At 40.7% G+C, this 11,433-nt stretch overlaps 1 protein-coding gene across 2 annotated transcripts; it reads right to left on the bottom strand.

Moving 5' to 3' along the window:
- Positions 1-86: 86 nt before the first annotated feature.
- On the bottom strand, positions 87-10,221 carry ZBED8 (zinc finger BED-type containing 8). 2 transcript variants are annotated; one of them, XM_027607163.2, is made up of 3 exons: positions 9,794-10,221; positions 4,608-6,437; positions 87-747 (listed from the first exon to the last, which is right to left on the bottom strand). In XM_027607163.2, the coding sequence occupies exons 2-3, from the start codon at positions 6,386-6,388 to the stop codon at positions 609-611; spliced, it is 1,920 nt and encodes a 639-aa protein (XP_027462964.1). In that variant the 5' UTR covers positions 6,389-6,437; positions 9,794-10,221; the 3' UTR covers positions 87-608. The 2 variants fall into 2 exon arrangements, with proteins under 2 accessions (XP_027462964.1, XP_027462965.1); XM_027607164.2 differs by lacking the exon at positions 87-747 and having other exon boundaries at positions 3,903-6,437.
- Positions 10,222-11,433: the final 1,212 nt, after the last annotated feature.

The following is an 11,433-nucleotide window of genomic DNA, read 5'->3' as shown; positions in this document are numbered from 1 at the left end:
TCCTGGGATCGAGCCCCACATCGGGCTCCCTGCTCGGCGGGGAGCCTGCTTCTCCCTCTCCCACTCCCCCTGCTTGTGTTCCCTCTCTCGCTGTATCTCTGTCAAATAAATAAATAAATAAAATCTTTAACAAAGAAAAAGAAATTTAGGTCTAGTTTACAGTTTATTTTGCCTAATAGGCTAGTGCCAGCTGGGATCTGCAAAATCTGCTGCAGCATTACAACCTCCATCGGATATGTCTCGGAAAGATCCCAATGAAGGGACATCTTCCTGAGGAGAATCCTGAGCGGGACAATTGCTTGTCTGCTATGTCTGAACTGAGTACTACCCAGAAGTATGGATCGAAACTCTAGTATTCAAGGGCAGTTACTAATGGTTTGATGACTGTTCAGGACTTGGGAAGAACAGATATATAAGACAAGTGACAAGGTCTGGGGGCGAAGTATATAGATGGACCTCTCAGAATAGGCAAGAGAATTAAAGATTATTGTGCTCCAGGTGAATGTTCACCAAAGGACACTGTACATCCATAAGAATGTACTTTGTAGACATTCGACTATAGGGAACATAATTAACCATGAGCCCCAGCTGTTGCACTCTAAAATTCATCACACCTGTGTTGGTTCAAACGCCTCCCATGGGCTGCTTCCAGCAAATGATTGAAGAGTAGCAGGAATACTAAAGTATATATGGGTCTCTCGTGATAGCTGACCCTGGCTTGAGGACTCCTTGAAGAGCTTGCTGAACCTAAATTAAGACAGAGGAGGGGTTCTCAGTAATCAGGGCAAGATGACATACTTTGTAGCAATTAGTTAGCCTCTTTTTCCAGTCATCTTAATGACTGCTCAATGGGCCCATGTACAAGAGTGGCTATGTTGGCAAGGATGGAGGCTTAAACATAGGCTCAGAAACATGGACTTCCCCTCACCAAAACTGACCTACTGAGTGCTTGACCTGCCAATAGCAGAGACCAGAGACCAACACTGAGCCCTGATATGGGCACTTAGTGGCAGCTTACTTACATTAGATCCTTACTATCATGGAATTGATAGCAATTTACTCTCACTGGAAAAGACACATTATCTGGGTATGGCTTTGCCGTTGGTACTTCTGCCAGCCTTATTATTTTTTTTTAAAGATTTTATTTATTTTTTGACAGAGAGAGAGACAGTGAGAGAGGGAACACAAGCAGGGGGAGTGGGAGAGGGAGAAGCAGGCTTCCTGCAGAGCAGAGAGCCCGATGTGGGGCTCAATCCTAGGACCCTGGGATCATGACCTGAGCCGAAGGCAGACGCTTAATGACTTAGCCATCCAGGCGCCCCATCTGCCGGCCTTATTAACTGTCATGGAATAGCAAAGGAGTATGTGCTGACCTATCCACCCACTTGAGGTAGCCTTTGGTGGCTTAGAAAAGTAGCTGTCAAAGGTCCACATGCTCAAGTCAGTTTTAGAAAAAAAGCTATTTATATTTTCTTTCCCACCCATGTTTCCCAATGCTCCACAACAGTTCTGCCAATTTTGAGCCAGCAGAGGCCCAGGTGGGTTTTTTTTTTTTTTTTTTTTAAGATTTATTTATCTGAGAGAGAGAGAGAGAGCGCACAAGCAGGGAGAGGGGCAGAGGGAGCGGGAGAATTCTCAGATTCCCTGCTGAGTGCAGAGCCCATGTGGAGCTGGATCTCAGGACCCCAAGATCATGACCTAAGCCAAAATCAAGAGCCTGCCGCTCAACTGACTGAGCCACCTAGGTGCTCCTCCGGTGGGGTACTTTTAATTTGAACTACAAATCCTTTTTCTAGAGATGTTTAAAATCAGGTATTTGGCAAAATCTGTGGTCAAATTTACTTTCAACCAATCATGCACAAAGAGTGACATCTGCTGGTCATACAGATTATATCTTTATCCCGATCCTTTTTTGCAATTGACCAATGACCTTAATTATATAGTAAAATATAAGACAATTATCTCTTTCTGGGGAGAAGAAGAAACCAACACATGACTTGTAAGTGCCAGTATGTGTACCATTGTGGGAAATTTTTTTAAACTAAAAAATAAAATCTAAGTTTCTTTATTTTAGCAGACACCGCAGTCTCTTTAATTTGATCAGAGAAAATAAACTGTTGTAGAATTTGAAAATGAATTCAAAACTCAGCTATTCCCTTTAAAATATCCTTTGGGTTTTTGTTTCATAGCAGAAATTAATGAATTTAGTTTAAGAGAGAATTCTAGTGGACTTAATGAAAGACTGGCCTTCAAAGGTCCTTCCCTTCTGGCATTGCACCTAGCCCTGCTTTTCTGTGTTAATTTCCATGCTTCAGACATGCATACAGTGCTTCCATCCTTCTTCCTTCCTGTCTCTGGATACACATACATATGAAACTTTATACATACTCTTCCAGATTTATTCCCGTAGTAGCTGTGGAAATTCTTCCCACTGCTCTTGATGTTAGATTATACTAGAAAAAAATTAGGAACTTATATTTTGTAACTACATTTTTAGATGAAAGTCATGTTTTTATGTTTATTGATAAGAGTATTTTGATGGATGGTGATCAAGTTGAGTTTTGTGTAGAAAATACAAACTTCAACTTGTAGTACTCGGGTGGCACCTGTTAGATTCCATTCCCCTTGTCTTTTTTCTCCAATTTTTCACTATTAGAAAAATGCTGTAATTACCTGTTTTATAAATCAAACTGTGGATATCCCTGATTCTCCCCAGGATGTAAATTCCTAGAGGGAAAAATCCCCAATCAAAGGGCTACGAATAATCAACAAAGGAACTAAAATTAATACTACCATAATAAAAAATTGGGAATAGTAGGAAAGGAGATGAATGTTTTGTAAATTCAGTAATTACTTATTATCTAGAGGAGTCAATATATAACTTCTAAAGCTGATAAATCAAAACTGGCCTATATGGGGGAGTCCGGCTGGCTTGGTGGAGCACACGACTTTTGGTCTCAGGGTTGTGAGTTCGAGCCCCATGTTGAGGGTAGAGTTTACTTAATTAAAAAAAAAAAACTCAAAACTGGCATATGTATTTGATATAAACACATTACTTAGAGATAAGGGTGGAGCCACAAAATGTTAAAGCAGAAATGGTTAAGTAATTGGGCAGGAGGGCGCCTGGGTGTCTCAGTTGGTTAAGCGACTGCCTTCGGCTCAGGTCATGATCCTGGAGTCCTGGGATCGAGTTCCGCATCAGGCTCCCTGCTGCTCAGCGGGGAGTCTGCTTCTCCCTCTGACCCTCCCCCCTCTCATGCTCTCTGTCTCTCATTCTCGCTCTCTCAAATAAATAAATAAAATCTTTAAAAAAAAAAGTAATTGGGCAGGAAAGGGACTGTGGCTTTTTATTATAGGACTCATTTTTTAGCATACCACTTTGATAAGGTATTTAGGTTTTGAAATAAAAATGTAAATTTATTAAAATTTAAAACTATTTTACCAAATTATTATCCAGAAAATGTAATTTAAATTCCTACAGGAAATTTTTTGACGGCCCTGATTTACCACGGTGACTTCATGTCAATTTATTTCTTACTTATATTCTGGTCCATTCAAAAGTTTTGAACTATGTTAGGTAAATACACATAGCTTAGGATGTAAAATAAGTGGGAAAATTGGGGTAAAGGGAAAATAAGATGAGACCGGGGCCCAAAGAATCCATCAGAACCATCTGGAAGCTGGTTAAGAATGAAGGCCCTTAGGGTGCCTGGGTGGCTCAGTCGTTAAGCGTCTGCCTTTGGCTCAGGTCATGATCCCTGGGTCTTGGGGTCATGATCCCCACCTCGGGCTCCCTGCTCAGCAGGAAGCCTGCTTCTCCCTCTCACACTCCCCTTGCTTGTGTTCCCTCTCTCACTGTCTGTCAAATAAATACATAAAATCTTAAAAAAAAAAAAAAAAGAATGAAGGCCCCTGAGCTTATGCCAGATCTGCTAAATCAGAATCTCTATGGTGAGGCTCTCGGATCCTCTTTTTAGCAGCCTCAATGACTTGGAGTCCTGCTGTAATTAAAAAAAAAGACAAAGAGTGACTAATAGGATATTAGGACATTTATTAATGTCATGGTATTTAGAGCATGGGAGCTAGAGGAATGGACATTGTAAGACTAACTCCAAAGAATACATTTAAAAGTAAATCTTATATAAACTAGAACCATCCCTTTTCCAACTATAACATTTCATAATCCTTTTCTGATTGCATTAGCCTAACCATTGACAACACTCACAGAGACGCGGGGACTCAGTCTGTCATTTTGTCCTTCAACTTTTACTTTTAACATGAAGACGCATGTTCTGGGAGACCTTCTCTCTTCTCTGGGATCCATTCCTAGCCTATTGTACCACTTAGGTGGATATTCTAGTGCTTGTGTGTCTTTTTATGTATCATATCAACAGCTTCAACAGATACTTAGAAGAATTCTATGTATCCACTAGGTGGTATTTAATCTTTTCTGCTGCCTGTGTTCTTATTCTCAAAACTGTGAAAATTAAAAGTTACACATGCTAAACTTTTTCTTGGGATTTGGTATGCCATAAATATAAAAGAGACACAATTATAGCTTAATTTTACAATAAAATTAAGAATATATTAAAAATGTATCAGCTCACAGTGACTTCTGCTGTAGCTGTAGCTTTTGTTCAATGATGTCTGAGAAACGAGGAACTTTTTTTGAAATAGCCACACGAATGTCATCACTCATATTAAAGCAGCTTCTGGACTTTGTTTTAAAATGTAAAAGTGATGAAAATCCCAACTCACAAAGGTATGTAGTTGCAAATGGTATAAGGATTTCTAGAGCTGTCTTTGCCAGGCTTGGAAACACTGTGAATTGAGCACACCAGAAATCCTCAAGCTTCATTGTCTCAAATTCCATTAGGATTTGGCCACTAGCTCGTAATTCAGCAAGATCAGTTTTCATCAAATAACCATCATCGACAAAATCCAGATTAAAAAGAAATGGATCCAGTATCCATTTACTTGCCTCAGCAAGATCTCCAACAGAAAAATATCCATGGAAGAAATTGCTCAGCTGTTGCAGGTGCAGTGTTATTTCAGCTGCAATGCTTGGTGCTTCATTATCTGAAACAATGATTTCTTCAAGAAGAGGAAAGTTGGTAAAATTTCTTTTCTCAATTCGCTTTAGCCAAAATGGAAACTTCCTAACAAAAGCAGATAACTTTTCTCTAGCTGACACTGTGTTCATCCCAGTCCTTTGCATAGATGCACTAAGTTCATTCAGGTGTTTGAATAAATCTGCAAGGTATGCTAAGTGAACTTTAAACTCTTTATTTTCAAAGCCATCAACTAAGTTACTGCTTTGGTGGTGAAGAAACTGATTTATTTCTTCATACATTTCAAAAATATGGGTAAGTATTTGACCTCGGGAAAGCCACCTCATTTCAGTATGGAAAAGGAGGACACTATACTCGACTCCAATTTCTTCAAAAAAAGCCTGAAAGAGGCGATGATTTGGAGCGCGTCCTTTGATGAAATTTATTACCCTCACCACAGTAAACAGAGCATCTCTCAGTTTTGTAGGCAAGGTCTTTGTGACAAGGTCATGAGGATTCAACAAACAGTGTGTGATCACGATGTGAGGTGCCTCTTTTTTCACACAGGCAACAAATTCTGAATTTTCTGCTAGCATAGAAGAGGCACCGTCAGTACAAACAGAGCCACATACATCAAGCGCTATCTTATGCTTCAAAAAGAAGTCTCTGAAGAGATTGAACACATCTTTTCCTTTCATTGTTAACTGCAGTGGTTCACAGAATAGAAATTCTTCTATGATCTCTCTTTCTTTTATGTATCGTACAAATGCCATTAGCTGACTGCAGTCACCCATGTCCGTTGTCTCAGCAAGCTGAATACCCACTTTCAGAGGACTGGCTTTGATGTCCTCTAGAACTTGCTGTAAGATATCCTGGCTCATTTCATCAATTCTAGAATGGATCACATCATCTGATAAGGGTACCTGCTGAAGCTTCTTTTGTGCATCTGGTCCCAAAACTATTTGTGCTATTTCCAATGCACAAGGTTTTACTAATTTTTCAGCTATTGTATGAGGATTCTTCTCCTTGGCACATAAATATGCAAACTGATATGATGCTTGTAATAAGGCATCCTCGTGAGATGCAACTCCAAATGTTTTCAAGGTTTCACTCTGATCAGATGGTGTTGGCATATGCTTCAGGCTACTGAGATCATGCCCACCTACACCACCATGCTGTCTGTTAAAATGGTCAGACAATTTTGATGGTCTGAGGTCAGCATTTGAAAATATCGAGTTACACAATACACACTGTGGGCGCTGAGTTCCATCAACCTCTGTTGTACAGGTGAACCAGTAACGAACATAGTCATCATCCCATTTGCGTTTCTTCGACATGGCACCCCAAAATTCTCAGGTAGTATTCCAGAGATGCTGCAGAATTTTGCTTTGGGAGTAAAATATAACCCACATATTAAAAATCACTGGCTAACCGAATTAAAACAAAGCCACATCACATGCCATTTGTACATGTAAAGAAATATCCTGTAACATGTCAGTTCAAAGTAAACCATGACAGCATAACAGTCCAACTTAAAGCTATCAACTCACAGCTAATGCTCGGGGATAAACAACTTACCAGTAAGCTACATATGGGAGATGTGGACTTATGTGGTTGTAAATACACATAAATCCTCTATTGGTGAACTGAAGTTATGGCTTCATTTGTTTTCAATGATGTATGTTCCAAACAAATCTGGTACATTTTGTATCCCCTAAAAGGGCATCTCACTACCACCCCCTCCCCCTCCTTTCATTCTCCGCCAGGGCTGTACACACACAGGCAAGTTATGAGCAAGTGAATAGAGAAGGGCATAATTCATTAAATACTCTAAGGACATATTTTGACATAGTGACTAGTTCTTTTTCATAGTTAAGGGTTAAATAGGTCTGTAATACTCTTTGATCCTTGACTGGCTCTGACTCCAATGTAAGCAGAGAATTTCAAATGGGTCTGATTAAGTCGCCTTTGACACAGAAGTAGGATACAAATTTGGCTCAGAGCTTCCTTGCAGCTAAAGTGTAACACACTACCAGTCCATGATTCGTATTGTCCATACAGAAAAGCAAAACAAGTTGTTCAGGAGAAATCCAACTATTTTTGTTACTGAGACTTGAGAAAAATCTCTCTCATAGAAGAACACCCTTAGTTACAGTAGAAATTTCATGATGCTTTTTCATATAACTACCCCTCAGTAAAAGCAGTCAAGAAGCTGAAACAATGGAATGAAAATAAGCAGTATTCCCCAAATTAAGATTTGTTTTAATCTGAGGACAGGGATTAGAAGGTAATGGTTCCTAGGTTAGCAAATGGAGGAATCAGTGAAATCTTTTGCTAAAATGTAGATTCATGGTCCCAACTCCCAGAGATTCTGATTCCCTAGCTCTATACTAGGGACTCAGAATCTATATTCTACATAGGCATTTTGGATAATTCTTATGAATGGTAACCGGAACAGTAATCTTTAATAAGAGATGCTCATCACAATCATTAGGAACCCCTTTGAAATTATACATCTCCCTCCCTTAGAACTAATAAATCGTCTTCTCCAGAAGGGGGACAAAAGACTCTAAATCCTGGGGCATCTGGCTGGCTTATTTGGTAGAGCATGGGACTCCTGATCTTGGGGCGGTGAGTTTGAGCCCCATGCTGGGCACTGAGATTACTTAAAAAAAAAAAAAAAAAAAAGACTCTAAATCTTGTCCAGCTGATTCTAATACATGTCCTAGTGTGTATCAGATTTAGAGGAATGAAAACATATCCTTCAGGCCAACCACTAGGCTGCTGATATGCTAGGTTGGTAAATAAATAGTCTAAATGCTTTAATAGGCATTTAAGTTTCTGAGTTGATTACAACCTCCTAAGAAAGTTGAGGGACCTAGAAAGTCATGCCTTTTCTTCTTCTTCCTCCTTAGTAATGAGCAAAGGTATAACCCACAGGTAGGCTCAAATATACCTTCGAAAACAGTTCTATCTCCCAGATAAACAAGGGATCCCCTAAGTTTCTAAAGTTCTATACTACAGAATGTGGCAGAAATAACAGGGACACATTTAAATCCAAATGCCCACTTCGGCCATAAAAAAAAATCTCACAATAAGTAAGGCAAGAATATTAACTTAAAACACTAACTTTCTAGTGGCTCTGCCACAATTAGCTATAAAATGAACTTCTATGTAAGCTAATAAGTTGACATGCCATATGCCTGTTTGTTACGAGTCAGTTAAAAACTGGAAGGTATCTACCCATCAATAAAGATGATTTGAAGTTTAAAAGTTGATCTTAAGCTTTCTTTAGTCAAGTGATGACAATAGGGCCAAATGTGTTTAGAACCTCTCCTAATTGATAGTAAAATTATGACACTGGCATAAAAAATGCTTATCTTTCTATATTCTCTTATGTATATTTACCAGGTATGTTTTGGGGAGCAGGGGAAGTGAATGAAAAAGCTTTGCTTCAGTCTCATTAGAAATTATTACAGGACCAGTTAAGAGTCCGTTCCAATCCACCTTGACTATGCTACTCAAGTATGTTTTGATTGAAAATTTGCCTGTTTTGAGCAAAAGGTTTTTTGGAAAAATTCATTTGCAGTAGTCCTCCTCATCCCCCTCAAAATGGGAGAATAGGTAGCAAGAATTTTCAAGATTCTCAAAGAGGCATTTACCGCCCAAGAGACTTTCTTGTGTTTTAGAACCTCACAATTTTCACTTGCTCTTCCGTGGTATTTAGTAATCACAATATCCTAAGCTATGTAAACATTAAAAAAGCATCATCATACTAGAAAATTACTGTTCACTGGGGCACCTGGGTGGCTCAGTCGGTTAAGCATCCGACTCTTGATCTCAGCTCAGCTCTTGATCTCAGGGCTATGAGCTTGAGCCCCACGTTGGGCTCCACGCTGGGTGTGGAGCCTGCTTATAAAATGGGGAGGAAAACAAAGAAAAAGAAGGAAATTATTGTTAAACAGATGTGATAATGGTATGTTTGTGTGGAAAAAAGTACTCATTTATTAGAGATACAGACTTAGTTGTTTACAAGTGAAATGATAAGACATCTGGGATTTCCTTTGACATACTGTACTTCAGCATACACACGCATGCACACAGTGGGGTAGAGACAGAAGACCTAAGATGGGCCTTGAGTTGTTAATGAAGCTGAATGATGGGTATGCTACATTACACCATTCTCACTATTTTTATATTATGTGGGGGAATTTTCCATAGTAAACAGTAAAATAAACAAAACGCATGACCTTATTAAGATAAACAGAATTCGTTTTTAGAATGATTCCTTTGAGAGCTATCTTAAGATGCAGAGTGATAAAACAAAGTAAAATGTTTTTGCAAGTTTATGAGGTATAGGGGTAGATAGGAAAAAGTATCACTGATGAAAAGCCAGTTAAAAGTGAACATTCACATAACAGAAATCTTTGGGAAATGCTAAAATATGTATTTCAGCAGTGACAACACCCAAGTGCAGTTGTAAACCTAAAACTCCAAACCAAACACAATTCAACTTCTATCTCGCCACTGCCTCTTCCAGTCCAAGGGAGGTGCGGGTGTCTGGGGGACGGGATTTCCTTAGTACGCTTTGCAATTAAAGGCAACAGCCAGGAGAAAAGGGACGGAAATAGTGGCTGAGCAAACGCTCCAGGGGCAAACGCCTGGGCTCCTGGCTTTGTCACCTGGAGGCTGGGTCCCTTCCAAGCCTCGATTCCTCAAGTGGGGATGACAATAGTACCTACCTTAGAGGGCTGCTGGGAGCTTTAATTATGAAGCATGCATGTAAAGAAAATGCAGCTCGTAACTGGTAGGACCTGTTGGTGTATAATTAAAGACGGCACGTTCGGGAAGCAGCTCGGGCGAGCTACGGGCGCCGGCGGCGAGGAAGGGCTCCGCTCCGTCTCCACCCGCCCGTCTCCGAGCCTGGGCGCAGGCCCAAGGGATGCTCGGGCTTCTTTCAGTCGCCCGTCTCCGGCTCCAGGTCGCTCTCCGCTCGGGCTGGAGTCCAGCCACTAGGCGCCGGAACAAGTCAGGGCGGCGGCTCCTCAGGTCCGGTCCCCGAGCAGGAACCTGCGGGGCGCAGGGACACAGAAGCTTCCGCCGCGACCTCCACCCCAGCCGCGCCGGGGTTCCATCCGGGTTCTCCGTGTGGCTTCCCGCCCGCAGACGGGCTCTCCCCGCACGCAGGCGCATTAGCCACCAGCTGAGGCCTCTGCAGGCTCGAGTAAAGAGCATGCGCGTTGGCCCTCTCCAAAAAAAAAAAAAATTTTTTTTTTTTAGTTGAGTACGTGGAGCGGGGAGGTTTCTTTTGTGTCTGCCGGAAAGGATGAATCGTAGAATCCAAGGAATGGAAAGTATGGTAAAGTCCACATAGTTCTTCAGAGCACCGAAATAAATTTTGTAACACCCTAATAATTAGCATTTTCTATGTGTGATCAAGGAGTAAAGAGCCAAGTTAAACATTGAGGCAAATGCGACAGGCTGTAAACTCCATGAAGATACTCAGTGGAGACGAGCTTCTAGAGTTTGCGTCTTCATGGCCTCTTTTTCCAGATTATCTATGCAGATTATTTCTTTCCATAAATTAGAGCGTGTGGACGAATTTCCTCAGAATCACTCATTTTAGAGAAGTTTCAATTTTATTTAAAATTCGTTTTAACATGATCTTAAAGTTACAAACCCATATTGGAGAGATTTTAGAGGAAAAATCCGAAAGTAGAAACTAGAAACTCAAGCATAGACCTCCTTCCTGTGTGGGGGGTATTTACTAACAGAATTGTTACAAACTTAATGAAAGAACGATTTATTCATTTTTGTATAGTCAGTCTTGTTAGAAGCATCCCACAAGGTTGGGGAAAGGAGTAGAATCAAAGAACGGTACAGATGCATCATTTTCAGGTGTTGAGGGTGAACCTGGTAGACTGAGGCCTGCTTAAGGTTTCTGTCAAAAGAAGAAATTGCAAAAGACCAGTCTTCCTAGTCCAGAAAGCAGGGTCTTCAATACTAGAGAAAGGAGTAGGCTTTAAGAGTCAAAGATACTTGGCTTTATGTCCTGGCCCTAACACTTTTAACTCTCAGGACTTGAGCAAGCTACATGGACTTGTTAAGCCCATGTGCTTATTGTAAAATAGGGGTATTATCCATTACCTTATAAAGTTCTTTTGCAGAGATAACATACAAAAATTACAGTACATGGTTTCAGCACTCAAAAGGCAGCTATTATTGAGATAATAAAATCAAAGTTCACAGGCACCCTGGGTGGCTCAGTTGGTTAAGCGACTGCCTTCGGCTCAGGTCATGATCCTGGAGTCCGGGATCGAGTTCCGCATCAGGCTCCCTGCTCAGTGGGGAGTCTGCTTCTCCCTCTGACCCTCTCCCCTCT

The sequence above is a fragment of the Zalophus californianus genome, chromosome 5, assembly GCF_009762305.2.
Source record: "Zalophus californianus isolate mZalCal1 chromosome 5, mZalCal1.pri.v2, whole genome shotgun sequence".
In the NCBI taxonomy this organism is placed as follows: domain Eukaryota; kingdom Metazoa; phylum Chordata; class Mammalia; order Carnivora; family Otariidae; genus Zalophus; species Zalophus californianus.
Note: the sequence above shows the minus strand (reverse complement) of the source record. Positions and strands in the feature narration are given on the sequence as shown.

Coding starts and splice junctions, on each gene's coding strand:
- ZBED8 (XM_027607163.2), bottom strand. CDS start 6,388: ATGTCGAAGAAACGCAAATGGGATGATGACTATGTTCGTTACTGGTTC. Junction 748..4,607: donor CAGCTACAGCAGAAGTCACT/GTGAGCTGATAC, acceptor GTCTTAATTTAG/GTTCAGCAAGCTCTTCAAGG.